This window comes from the organism of the source record quoted next, unplaced genomic scaffold, assembly GCF_019419815.1.
Source record: "Pyrus x bretschneideri cultivar Hongxiangsu unplaced genomic scaffold, Pyrus_bretschneideri_v1 Contig26, whole genome shotgun sequence".
In the NCBI taxonomy this organism is placed as follows: domain Eukaryota; kingdom Viridiplantae; phylum Streptophyta; class Magnoliopsida; order Rosales; family Rosaceae; genus Pyrus; species Pyrus x bretschneideri.
Window position 1 is genome coordinate 1,708,136 of NW_025999568.1, and position 14,436 is coordinate 1,722,571.

General features: G+C 36.4%; 1 protein-coding gene across 1 annotated transcript; it reads left to right on the forward strand.

Annotated features, from left to right (window-relative positions):
- The first annotated feature begins 8,195 nt into the window (after positions 1-8,195).
- Positions 8,196-9,966, forward strand: LOC103926576. Its single transcript, XM_048587131.1, has 3 exons — positions 8,196-8,680; positions 9,114-9,483; positions 9,616-9,966. Exons 1-3 carry the CDS (start codon positions 8,196-8,198, stop codon positions 9,964-9,966), a joined length of 1,206 nt encoding a protein of 401 aa, XP_048443088.1.
- Positions 9,967-14,436: the final 4,470 nt, after the last annotated feature.

Here is a 14,436-nt window from a genome sequence, read left to right on the forward strand (position 1 = left end):
CGTGCATTGCCATTAGGGCTAATAAACTAATTCTATGCAGCCATAACATTCCATTTACTCCCATTATTAAACCCTAATTCCACTAACCCTAAAGAATATATTAGACCTTCACAACATATTCTCCCACCATCCGCACTAGCCCATTATTCCATTTTTAATCATCCACTTCCCATTATCCCATTTATATACCCTAAACCGTGCATTCCAAAAACCTAACACTAATCAGCCATATTCCACATAATTCTCTCCAGTCCGCAGCCTACCATCCATTCTTCCTTCCATTCCAAACCAAGCCGTGTATTATCTCCCAATTTCTCCCATTGCCGTAGCCTTACCATCCAATCTCCCTGCCATTCTAACCATTTTTCCACAAAAAAATCCAACCTTGCCGCACCACTAATCCTCCCTAAATCCATCCCCAACCCAAAATAACATCCAAATCATCCATTTAACCAATCTGCCGCAGAAGGAGAAGAGGAAAGAGGAGCTTCGACGCGCACCAATTCACGTGGATTCGTTGGGCGTTCTAGGTGTAATCAATCCTTTGTGCTTTATGTTTAAATTCATTTGTAATTCTCTTTTTGTGAACATGAGAGGCTAAATCCCCCTAGTTAGCTAGGGGGTAATTCGAAACCATGTTTATGCTTGCAATATGAATTGATTATATTTGGTTGGAATTTCATAAGTTGTGGATTCAATTTGTTTAACTGTTTGATCGATAACTTATTTATGTATGTTGATTGAGAGTGCACACTTAATTTTCATGCATGAATATGACGCTAGAATATAAGTGAATTTCACCTAATAGTTACGAACTTATATTCACAAGTAGTGGAGGTTGCTTATAAACAATCGCGTTAAATAAATTCTTGGCACGAGTTTCATGCAATCATAGTAACGAATGCCTTGTCAATGCTTATGGTTTTCAAAGAACGTAATGATTCTTACTTGTATCTCTATTATGCAATCATGTAGGGGACTTGTGGGAAATGTTTTGGGTTGTCGTATGCAATCATCCAATTCAATAACGTTAGGAAAATCTGAGGGTTAATTAGTGCAATCACGGTTAACCTGGGGCGTTGAGAATTCATGGTTTATCGAAAGACCAACTGAGAATCAATTTTGTATGCAAGTATAACATGTGTGGAGATGAACCCCTTGGCTATTCCATCATCCATATTTTCATCTCATTCATATTTACGTTTCGCCTTTAATTACAATTTGTCCATTTAATTTGATCTCGTCCAAACACAATCCCCCCTTTACTTTATTGTCAAATTAGTTAGAAATCAATTTAGTTTGTGTTTTTATAGAATTTTGAGTCTTTTGGTTTGTCTTAATGATTTAACGTTTAGTTTCACATTCTTTGAGTCTAGTTTAGTGTTTTATATTGTTTTTACGTTTTTGAGTCAAAAATCCAAGTGATTAACAATCCCTCCTAATCCCCGGTCCAGAACGATCCCTACTTATACTTATACTACAATTGACAAAAAGAGGGTTTAATTTGTGCGCGTATAAAACTCGCACCAACTGCGCACATCTAACAAGGGTAATATCGTCTTTTTTGTCAAAAAATCTATGTGTTGCCTCTAAGATTTCTGGGATTATTTTTAGCTCCACAAATCCACCAATTGCAAAGCAATTACTTTACTATTCTCCTCTTGCCAGGTCATACATTATGTATAGGTTTATTTTTCCTCTCTTAATTTTATGGGTAACTTTATTGGCTCCCAACTTTAAGCTAAGTTCACCCAAATTTTAATGAAATTTAAAATACTGTTTTAACCTTAAACCAAAAGACCAAAAAATGCATACGTTAATGAAAAAGCTATAACAATACCCAATTTGATAAGTAAACCCACACCAATCCTTGTTTGTATTTGGTAAATTCTAGTCTTAAGTGTTTGGCTTTCCTTGTCAAATATTGTAATTGAACCTCACACACCCTAAATCTAGCTTTAGGATATACTTTGTTATGGGTTGTTGCTGCTAGACGAAATGTTCAAGAATTGGCACATTTCACCTCAAAAGGTTTGTTCATGCTTGTGCATTTCATATCTGTATTTGTGTTGCATTTTGTCTAGTTTAATTATCTAGTCGGTTTTGCCCACTGATTTCCAGCTGTATAGGCACACAAATTAAGACAGCCCACATAGGCTGAGTAACACCTTTTTACTATAGTCAGTTTCTAGCCACTAATCTGCCTAGATCTTTTTTGCAGCCGGCATGTGTCCTTGGGATAAGTTGACTGATGGAAAATCTAATTGCCTTGGGTATATTTGCTCTCTAGGGTTTCAGTTTGAACTTAGGGGTTTAGAATTTATTTTTAGAGAGAGAGAGAGAGAGTTGCCTTAGAGGCCTTAAGCTTGCATCTTCTCCATTTATGAAACCCTAACTACCAAACCTTCCTCATGCATTAAACACCCAATCATTGTGTATTAGGGTTGCATTGCTTTAAGGTTTTGCATTAAAGTCTTGGTCTGTTTTTAAGCTTTAAATTTGGTTTTGAACCAAGCTTTTGGATTCAAGTTAGATTCTTCCTTCAACTGTTTGACTAGAGAATCTGAATGGTCATTTGAATCCAGATTTCATATGCATTTCATGAAATCATATCATATCATTGATCGTGTTGATCTCGGTGCCACAAGGTGATGAGCTAATAGCACTCAAATTAAACCCTCTTTTTGACAATTGTAGTAAAGATGTAAGTAGGGATCGTTCTAGGCCGAGGATTAGAAGGGATTGCTAATCTAATGAAAACTCACTCAAAGATACAAAAATATGCTTCAAAACACTTAAACAAACTCAAAAGACTCTTAACTAAACTTATATGACTCAAAACAAACTTAAAAGACTCAAAACAACACAAAACAATAAAAAAGACTCAAACTAGACTCTAGGACTCAATTTGGACGAAAATAGAATTGGTTTTGACTCAAAAGACTCAAAATCACACTTTTGGACAGATTTGAAACAAGTAAGTAAAGGGGATTTGGTTTTGGACGAATTTAAGAGAAAAACAAGTAAATTAAAGACTAAAAATAGATTTTGACGAATTTGGGAAAAACCAATGGATGATTAAATAGCCAAGGGATACTTCTCCACACATGATACATTCAAACATAAATTGATTTCAAGTTGCTTTTCCGATAAACCATGAACCTCAACACCCCAGATTAACCGTGACATCACTAATTAACCCTCAGATTTCCCTTTAGTTATTGGATTGGATAACATCATACGACAACCCAAAGCATTCTTCAAAAGTTCCCTACATGACATCATAATAGAGATACAATCAAAGATCATTACGTTCAATGGAAATCATAAGTATTGACAAAGCACTTGTAACTATGACATCATGATACTCATGCTAGGAATTTACTTAACATGATTGTGAAAACAACCTTAACTACTTGTGAATATAAGTTTGTGACAATTATGTGAAACTCCCTTATATTCTAGCACCAAATTCAAGCATGCAAATTAACTAGGCCTCCCTAATCAACATACAAGAATAAGTTATCCATCAAACGGTTAAGTAAATTGCATTCACAATTTATAAAATCACAACTGGAATTAATCAACTTATATTATAAACGTAATCATGGTTTCAAGGCATCCCCTAGCTAAAACGAGTTTAGCCTCTCATGTTCACAACAAAACAAAGGAAAATAGAACTAAATATTGAAAACAAATGATAGATTACACCTAAAAACGTTCCAACACTTTAACTTGAATGCACAAATGTCCAAGGCTTTTTCTTTCTTCTCTTCTTCCTTGCTAAGTCACGACACAAGAGTCTAGGGTGATTTGTGGATGATTTTCTGGGTTGTGAATGGATTTAGGAGGGTAGGGTGGTGCGGCAAAGGTTAGGGATGGTGTGTGGAGGTTTGGGTGAAGGTATGGATGTGTATGAATGGTGGAAGGATTGATGGAAGGCTGCGGCAAAGAAAGGTTTCTGTGTGAATGAGGGCAGATTGTATGGAAGAGTGATTAGGGTGAATGAAAGGCGTGGCCTTGGTATTTATTTGGGAGAAAGAATCCCTAAAGTTTATTACATAGTTTAGGAAAGGATTTAACCCCAAATCTCTAAGGAAAAGGAAACACAAAGTCAGAAATAAAAGGGAAAGGAAAGGTAACCTACAGCATTGGATTGCAAGAAAGGGAATGTGATTAAAATGCTAGAATTAGGCAAGGATTTGAGATAGAAAAGGTATGTGAGGTGTGGCATTAACTAGGGTGGAATAGGAATGTGGTTTAATGACTTAGAATAGGCAACAATGGACCTCCCTTGCACGGCAAGGAAAGGAAGCACTTATGGAATGCAGGGCAAGGCACTTAGGCTGCAAGGGAAGCTTTATTTGTGTCCTAAAATACATAAGGTACCTTCAAAGTTGCTGGAATTTAGGGACTTTTAGGATTAGGAAAGGTTAAACCAAAATAGGAAACCTTGGCTTAACTTTCCTACCTCAAATAGGAAACCTTCTTTGACTAGGATTCCTCATTTGATTAGGAATCCTCTTGTGATTAGGAATCCTAACACCTTTAGGTCTTCAATTTCGTCCATTCCTTTTGCTCCAAAATGCCCCTTTTTGCTTCCTTAGCCATATGAACCTAAAAACACACAAAAATAGCTTAAACTACTAAAATAACTATGAACTAACAACATAAATGCACGAAAACAAGCTAACTAAGTCACCTAAATATGCTCCTATCAATGAAGGCTGAAGAAGTCCATCTCGTGTAAGGCAAGGTTGCACAAAGGTAAATGTAATACCCCGTATTTAAAAAGAATGGTTATATGTGTGTGTGTGTGTGTGTGTGTGTGTGTGTGTGTGTGTGTTATTTTTAATGATTCTGTTAGATTTATTTTAGGCAATAACCTACTTTCGATATGTAAAATAGTTTCAATGTAAAATCCTTTTTGCTACAAATTATTTCAAAAACTAGCTAATAGTATTTCATGTTCATATGTAATTAAAGATATTTTTAGTTTGAATTGGATAAGGGGATTATGATGAGTTTGGCTTTATTTTTCTCACAAAGGCTAACTAGTGTTTTGCCAACCATTAGAGAATAAAGAGGAGGGGATAGTTACTACTCTAGATAGGTTGAGGTGGGATTCTATATTTTATAGAGTATGGATGTGGCCTTTGGGTATTTGTCCACTTTGCATGACAATTTTTGTTTATGACTAACTTAAAACATGTTGCTTTGTCATATGAACACATCCTATTGTCAATGATTAACTTCACATTTGGTGTGTTTCTATTGGAACACATAATAGGGCTAATGATTAGCTTAATATTTATTTTCTTTCTATTGGACCATATATTGTGGTTAATAATTGGTGAAGATTCATCCCCCAAATTTGGAGAGGTGTGATTCTATATCCCTAAGAGTTTGGACATGGCCTTTGATGCAAGGAATATCTTGCATGATATTCATTAGTTCATGATTAATCTAACAGTTGTTTTTCCATTGGAACACATATCATTCTTAATGATTAGGACAACATTTGTTGCTTTGTTATTGGAACACATTTTATGGTAATGATTGGCATCACACTTGGTTTCTTTCTATTGGCACACTTGTGGAAATTTTTTTGGAGAGGAAGATGTCATGCAATCTTTACAAGGAAGGAGCAAGAACCAACGGAGGACATGGAGAAAAGAGAGAGGAAGAAGAAGCAAAAGAAATAAAAATAAAAAAAAACAAACAACTCCAACAAAAAGCCATCCTCCCTTTCATATTACCTCTTTATCTTTCTTAAACATACTATTAAGGCTTTAAGCCATCTTTCATTGTATTTTTAAGTCTCTCATATATAGTGAAATACAATGAAAGCAAACCCCAGTGGATGTAGTCGATTTGGCAAACCACTTAAATCTTGTGTTGTTTATGCATTTACATTTTGAGGTCATTGTTATGAGAGCACTCCCACTAAACCATCAAAAATATCCATTTACTTCCCTTGAGAATGCTGTAAAATAAGGGGGACAAATCCTAGAAAATGTATAAGAGCTTACCCAACATAATTGCTCTATGGAACTCAAATGGGTTTATGCATCAATATCACCTAGAGAGAGATGGAGTAAAATGGTAAATTAATATTTCTCAATTAGATTGTTGTGTGTTATCCATACTATATATTATTGATAATATAATATGATTTTGGCTACTAACAATTTGATTAGTGTATAATAATTTGATTAATGTTGCAGATGTTATAAAGCATGTGATTATTGATATCCTTGTTATATGGCATATACATAAGCATTCTTGTAAAGTAAGAAAAAGAGTTAAGATTGAGTTGTGAGGATATTCAAGGGTTGAAGTTTGCCTTGAACATAAAATAATGAACCTTTTATACGTCAGGCATCGGGGGAAGGGCTTGAGTATACAATCGATTTGTTATAAATTAATGAAATCTTGTATATGTCAAGCGTCGGGGGAAGGGCTTGAATATCCAATTGGGCGTCGAGGGAACTGCCTGTATAATAAAGTGGAAACTGAGAATTTAATTACAAAAACTGGGTTTAAGGGATGAACGGGGGTTAACTCATATTCTAAGGTATTCGGAGCCAAGTGGTATAAGCATGGTATAGACGTGCAGGCTTGGGTGCCTTAGGTATGTGTTAGCAGGATTAGAAGGGAGTGAGTACATTCATCCATCTCATTTACATATATTTTATGCATTTGAAAGAATTGTTACAATTTAATTATTATTTTGTTGGTACTTTTTGTTGTGAATTAATTTGTGTACTATAGTTATTCCGCTGCGTATTCCATAAATTTTATGTAGTAAACTCAAGCATTTAGTATGCAAAAGTTGTTAACTAGTGTTATAGGATGTATTGTGTAATCAGCTCCAAATAATTTAATTTTAATTTTTCCACCATATCTTGGTAGTAGAATTTATTTTTATAGCTAAGATATGGCTCACACCCTAGCTCGTGGATAGTCTTTATTAGCGGATCGGGGCGTGACAGTAAAGCTGCTCCATGGATAGGGATCTAGGAATTGAGCTTGTGTGATCTTTATGGTATTGTTTGGTATGCAGACGGGACGGGACGGAATGGGATGGGACGGGACGGGACGGGACAGGACGGAACGGAACGGAGCGGGAGCAAAGATGCCCTCGGATGGAAACAAGGAGGAAGAAGAAGGAGACGGAGAGGTTATAATTTTGTGTTCCACGGATGTGGAACGAGTCGTTCCAGGGGGGTGAGGTGGAACGAAAATTCACCCAAAACTCGTCCCGTGGAACAGCTTGTTCCACCCGTTTAAGGCGCACCAAACGTGGGACGGAACGCCTTGTCCCACTCTGTTCCGTCCCGTCCCACGTACCAAACGGTACCTATATGAACCTTTGTTTACACTAGTGGATTGGACTCAGTGGAGAGTTCCCGGTTTTTTAACCTAGAGGTAGGTTTTTCCATCCAAAAATAGCTTATGTTTAAGTTATTTTTATTGTGTAACACATCTTACATACACATACATGATACATATATTTATTGAACATTTAAATGGTATGTGCTCACAATCATGCTCACTTGACATATTAATAACTTGCAATGAACTATAGCCTTGCTGACTAGGATAGTTTTTGGGAATTGAAATTGGTATTTGAATCTTCAATTTATTGGCTAACAAATATCTGAGTTGAGTAACGGGCTTGACTAGCTAGCCCAAGGGATTATATTTTTATATACAGGATATTCCACCTGGTACCAATTTCAATTGGTATCAGAGTCTTGCTCTAGATATACATAAAGTGATTTATGGGATTTGCTGGTATTAGGTGGAATCTCACCATGGACTGTGATCATGTCGGTGGCTCGTGTAATACACCTTAATCCTTTGATGGTACAAATTATGCTGCTCAGAATGAGAAGTTTCAAATATTCCTTTAGGCTCAAGATCTTATAGTTGTTAATTATCTCACTCTTGAGTGGAAGGCTCTATCGAGGCTAGTCAATAGAGAGTTTGTGATTAAACAAAAAGGTGAATAGACTTAAGGAGAAATTGCTTTGGCCATGGCTAATAGGAAAGCAAAAAATGCTATTGTTCCTGCCATTTTGTTTAATCAGTTTGCTCATGTTTGATATTGCACAACTGCCAAGCAAGCTTGGGACAAACTCTGAATTCTTTATGAGGGTGATAAACAAATGAGAGATTTAAAGCTCTAAATGACCATTTCAAATTTTGAGGATTTGAGAATGCTCGGGTTTGAGACTTTCTCAATCTTTTTTGAGAAAGTTAAAATGTTAACAAATGAAGCCTTGGGGATTGGGAAGCCTATTGATGAAACAATAGTTGTTCAAAAGATTTTAAGATGCTTGCCCAAGAGATTTCAAGTAAAGAAGGCTGTCATTCAAGAGTTTCAAGACCTAAATGAGATCAAGCTTGGAAAATTGGTTAGGAAACTCATTACCTGTGAGGTGGAGCTTGACATGGATGAAAGTGACTCCAAGAAGAGAAAAGAAGTAGCCCTTCAAAGTGTTGAGAACTGTGAAGGTGTTAGTGATGTGTGTAGACATGCCTCAGAAGATGATTTTGCCCTATTCATAAAACAATTCAGAAGAATTCTCAAAAATAAAGGAAAGGATTCTAAATGGTTTAGTGAGTCATCAAACAATCGGGAAAAACAATCTACTGGAGTGAAGCATAAAAGGTTCACTAGAAAATGAGACAAAAGTTTGTTAAAGGTACCTGGTCCTTGCTTTGCATGTGGTGGAAATGGGCACTGTGTTGCAGATTGTGCTAACACCAAACTCCTTAGTCAAAAGTGCGAAAAGGCAGTGATGGTTGCTTGGAGTGATAACAATGATCAAGGTTCTGTGCTTTCTGATGAGTCGTCAAGTGATGAAGAAAAGGTTGTTGCTTTTGTTGCTCCATTGAGGAAATGTCTCTAAGTGATGATGATTCTGTTCTGAATGGCAATGAGGAGATGACTTTGAATGAATTGTGAATTAAGTATGATACACTCTTTGATGAGACTTGCTCTACAAAAGTGGAGAAGATTCAACTAACTAAGAAAGTTGATGAGTTATAGAAGGAAAACAAGTATCTTTGTCTAGTAAAATTGAACTGGATGAAAACATTAGTTATCTTGAGGCCCGTGTTGAAGAGCTAAATGAGAAAGCTCCTAATTGCAATGACAAAGTTGAAGATAATGATGTCATCACTACTCTTGAAGCTCAAGTTCAAAACTTGCTAGAATCTCAAGAAAACTTGACGAATCAAATTCATGTGTTAAAGGCAAATAAAGTGATGTATCATGAGGCTAACAAGAAACAGCTACTTGGCCTAAATGAGGCAAATGATAAAGTTATTTGCCTTACTATTAAGGTTGAAAAAACTGACAAGATGCTGAGTATTGGGAAACTACATGGTGACAAAAGTGGTCTTGGTTTTGTAGAAAGTGGCTCAAGTTCTATCCCCACCAAAACAAAATTTGTGAGAGAATCTAGGCTTGTATCTTAAAATGTTAAACCATGTCCAAAGACAAGATCTGTTCCTACGTGTCATCAATGTGGTTAAGTTGGGCACATTCATCCAAAATGTAGAAAATTATACTCTAGACATAGTATTTTGCTTAAGGATCAGGTGGATCGTCTCGTCATCAAAGTCAACAGAATTGCTCAGCTTGTTCATTCTTCTTCATCTGGAAATATTAAGCAAAGTTCAAAGTGGGTTCAGAAGGACTCAAACAAGTTCCTTGTTGTTCTAAATGCTTTATCTGCTACCAAACCAAATATGTGGTATCTTGATAATAGGTGCTCTCGTCACATGACTAAAGGCAATGAGGCTTTATCATCTCTTGATCTTTTTATTGGCAGTGGTGAAGACAAGTCTCAGATCATAGGGAAAGGTGATGTCAAGATCCTTGGATTACCTAAGCTTGAAAATGTTAGCTATGTTGATGGGTTGAAGTCAAATCTCATTAGCATTAGCTAGTTGTATGATGATGTGGCTAATGAAGTGTGCTCTCAAAAAAAAGGTGTTAGATTATGGATGAACATGTAAAGAACTTGATTGTACTTTCGAGATCTAGAGACAATTTCTACATTCTTGATGTCTCTAAAGTTGCTAAATACTCCATATGCCATAAAGCTATTGATAAAACTAGTGTATTATGGCATAAGAGACTTGGGCATGTGAACTTCAAAGACCTCAAGAAGTTGTCCAAACATGAGGTTGTGAGAGGGTTACCACCTCTTTTTGTTTATGACTCCTATGTTTGCAGATCATGTCAATTGGGAAAGCAATCTACGGTGGCACACAAAAAAGTGATTGACATTAGAACAACTAAGCCTCTTCAATTGGTTTATATGGATCTTGTTGGACCAATCTAAACCTTATCTCTAGTGGCAAGAAGTACATCTTGATTTTTAAGGGAAAAATCAGATACCTTTCAACAGTTCTTCACTGTGTAAAAGTAATGTTGAATAATACTTTGTCTAGCCATCCTGTTCTAGTTAGAATCAGAACTAATCATGGAACCGAATTTGAGAATGCTCACTTTGATGATTTCTGTTTAACCAATGGCATCAAGCATGAGTTTTCTACTCCAATCACCCCTCAACAAAATGGTGTAGTGGAAAAGAAAATTCATGTTTTGATAAAGATGACTAGGGTGTTACTTAACAGCAAAAACTTGGCAAAGCATTTTTGGGCCGAACCCATGAACACCGCTTGCTATATCTCAAATTGGGTATATCTCCATCATGGCACTAATGTGACACCTTATGAACTCTAGCGAGGTAAGAAGCCAATGGTAGAGTATTTTAAAGTCTTTAGGAGTGTTTGCTACACTCTACATGATTGTGAACATCTAGCAAAGTTTGATACTAAGAGTGATGAATGAACCTTCTTGGGGTACTCCAACATAAGTCGAGCTTATAAGGTTTACAATTTGAGAACAAAAAGCATCATGGAGTCCATAAATGTCAAGATTGATGACACTGATGTCCTTCCCTCGTTGGCAACTGAAAATGATGATGTGTTACTGTAAACACGAGAAATTCCTGAAACAAGCGACAAGAATACGTGTACAAAATATATTTTTTTGTATTAATGATTTTTAGGGTTACAATCTCTTTGTAATTTGGTCCTCTGATTCTATCTTCGAAGGGTGTAGGTTTGTGGATGAATTGTTGATCCAAAGGGTCGTCGGGGCCTGATCTAAGGATGAACAGTTGATGAATGATGAACACTTTCTTCAAGGGGCCGTCAGGGCTTGATCTTGAGTTGGTGGGAGTTCTTCAAGGGCCGTTGGGGCTTGATCTTGCAGGAGGATGGATGATGAACGATGAACACTTTCTTCAAGGGGCCGTCGGGGCTTGATCTTGAATTGGTTGGAGTTCTTCAAGGGCCGTCGGGGCTTGATCTTGAAGGTTGATAGATGAGCGGATCTTCAAGGGCTTCTCGGCTTAATCTTGAAGAACGATTGGATGTGTGGATTTGTTGAGGTTGTTGATCCAAAGGGGCCGTTGGGGCTTGATCTTAGGATGAACAGATGATGAACGATGAACACTTTCTTCAAGGGCCGTCGGGGCTTGATCTTGAGTTGGTGGAAGTTCTTCAAGGGCCGTTGGGGCTTGATCTTGAAGGTTGATGGATGATGAACGATGAACGAAAAGTGCTTTCTTGATTCTTCGGGATTTGCTTGAGAGCTTTAGAGTTTCAAGGCTTCTTTCTTTCTTCCTTCCCCAAAATGAATGCCTTGGCCTCCTATTTATAGAATTCCAAAACTTGATTTTTGGATTTAAATAATCAGATGAAATAAATCATTTCTGCCAGGTATTGACACGTGTCCTGTTTGATGACTTTTCCAATTTATTTCGATTTTTCGTTGAGTCACACGCTACATGTAAAATTTATGTGATACGTGAGCGTTGAAATTTTAATTTTTGGTCAACATTTATTTCACCGAAATTTTGATGTCTACAGTTACTTCCCTCTTCTAAGGATAATGGTGATGCTTCTTGTGAGTCAAGTGTGGTGTCAGAAAGTGACAATGAGATTGAATCAAGCACTGATCAAGACCTTCGTGTCCTACTTAAGGACAAACTAAAGTGGGCCAGAGGTCATCAGAAAATTACGGGTCTAATTGACAAGGCATTAGAACTCGAAGATAAATAGCTAATGAAGTTGCAAATGTTTGCTATCTTCCAGATTAAGCCTAAGAATATCAAAGATGTTCTAACTGATGAAGAATTGATCTTAGTCATGTAGGAAGAGTTTAATCAATTTGAGAGGAATGAAGTATGGTCCCTTGTTGATCATCCATCGAACACTAATATTATTAGCACAAAATGGATTTACAAGAAGAAGTTTGATGAGTCAGGAAATGTGATTAGAAATAAGTTCAGGTTTATTGCTCATAGATACCCTCAACTTGAAAGTGTTGATTTTGATGAAACCTTCTGTCAAACTTCTTTGTGCTATTGCATGCCATTTAAAGTTCAAGCTTTTTCAAAATGGATGTCAAAACCACATTCCTTAATGGATATCTTAATAAGGCAATCTACGTGAAACAACTTAAGGGCTTTGAAGATCCTCACAAGCCAGATGGGGTGTACAAACTAAGGAAAGCTCTTTAACATCTTAAACAAGCCCCTCGTGCTTAATTAACAATACACAATTTGTAAAGAAGGTGAAGTTTCATGTTGTGATTGCTCAAGTATATGTTGATGATATTGTTGATGGCTCTAACTCTGATTCTCTTGTGAAACAGTTCATTGAAATGATGACCAGTGAGTTTGAAATGAGCCTTGTTGGTGAACTAAACTACTTTCTTGGACTTCAAGTCAAACAAGGAAAGGATGGCATTTTCATCTCTCAAGCCAAATATGCCAAGAATTTAGTGAAGAAATTTGGTCTTAAATGATCAAAAGCTGCTAGATCACCAATGAGTACTTGTGCCAAAATCCACAAGGACTCCAGTGGCAAGGATGTTGACTAAATTGTGTATATTGCCTTTATAGTTAGGGTGTGTGCTTAGTTTCAAAGTTGTCCTAAAGAGTCTCACATGTTGGCAGTTAAAAGGATTATCAAATATGTGGGTGGAACAACTGACTTTGGACTACAATAAACGCAAGACACTAATACAACTTGGTTAGATATAGTGACACCAATTGGGCTGGGTGCATTGATCATCGAAATAATACTTCTGGATGAGCTTTCTATGTTGGGAACAATCTGGTAGCTTGGCATATCAAGAAGTAAAATTATGTCTCCTTGTCCACAACTGAGGCTGAATATGTTGCTGCTAAAAGTTGTTACACTCAACTATTGTGGATGAAGCAAATGTTCAGTGACTATTGTATCTCTCAATCCACCTTTCTTGTTTATTGTGACAACATGAGTGCTATTGATATTTCCAAGTACCCTATCCAGCATTCAAGAACTAAACATACTGATACGAGGCATCATTTCATTAGAGATCTTGTAGAAGGTAAAATTCTTACCTTAACTTTTGTGCCAACTGAAAAATAGCTATCTGACATCTTCACTAAAGCCCTAGATAATTGAAAGTATGAGGATCTTCGACGGTCTATTGGTCTTTGTGATATGATTTGAATAGGTTGTATAGCATTGCTTCTGAGAGTTGATTATTTTGTCTAGTCTTTGTGCATGTTTTTGTATAGGCAATTATCTTATCAAATAACCTCATTTGCTCTCTGCATGCATCGCTTATATGTCATACATTGTTAGTAATATTTCGATTAGCCTTGGATAATCTTTCATTATGATTTCAAAGGTTCTCCCAATTCTCTCAAATGGCCTTTGAAAAATCATTTTCCAATCATCCAAATCTAGTGGTGTTTTTTAATTTAATGTTGCTTTGGTCCTAATTGAATGGTAGTGACTTTACTTACTCTAATGGACCATGTTCCGATTATCTTCTTTTTTGTCCTTTCCCCAAATCAAAACAAAAAATTCAAATGGGAGAGTGTCTTATAAAAGGGGTGTCTTCAAAAGAAAATATATATTATCAAATGACAAAATCCCTTCATTTTGGCCTTCCATGCAATGTCATGTGTAGTGCTTCAAGATCCCCCTCAATAGGTCATGTATCCAATTCTCTTAAATATAAATAGTGATTCATCAAAAGTTCACCTTCATTCAAAAGACCTTGGCATTTCTCAAATTGTTGCCTCATTCAAAATTCAAATGGGAGAGTATCTTATCCATTGTCCATATTATGTAGGAAGTGTTGTCTCTTAAGGTTAATGGATCGAATTATTAAAAGCTTGGTTAACTTTGAAAATGCTTTTGAGATTAAATGCTTTGTTCTATGACTTTAAGATGGCTATCACCAATCATATCCCCTTACCTTGACACATCATAGTTGTATTATGAGCAAGTGTTCTGATGTGATATATAATAGCACACAAATTAAACCCTCTTTTTGACAATTGT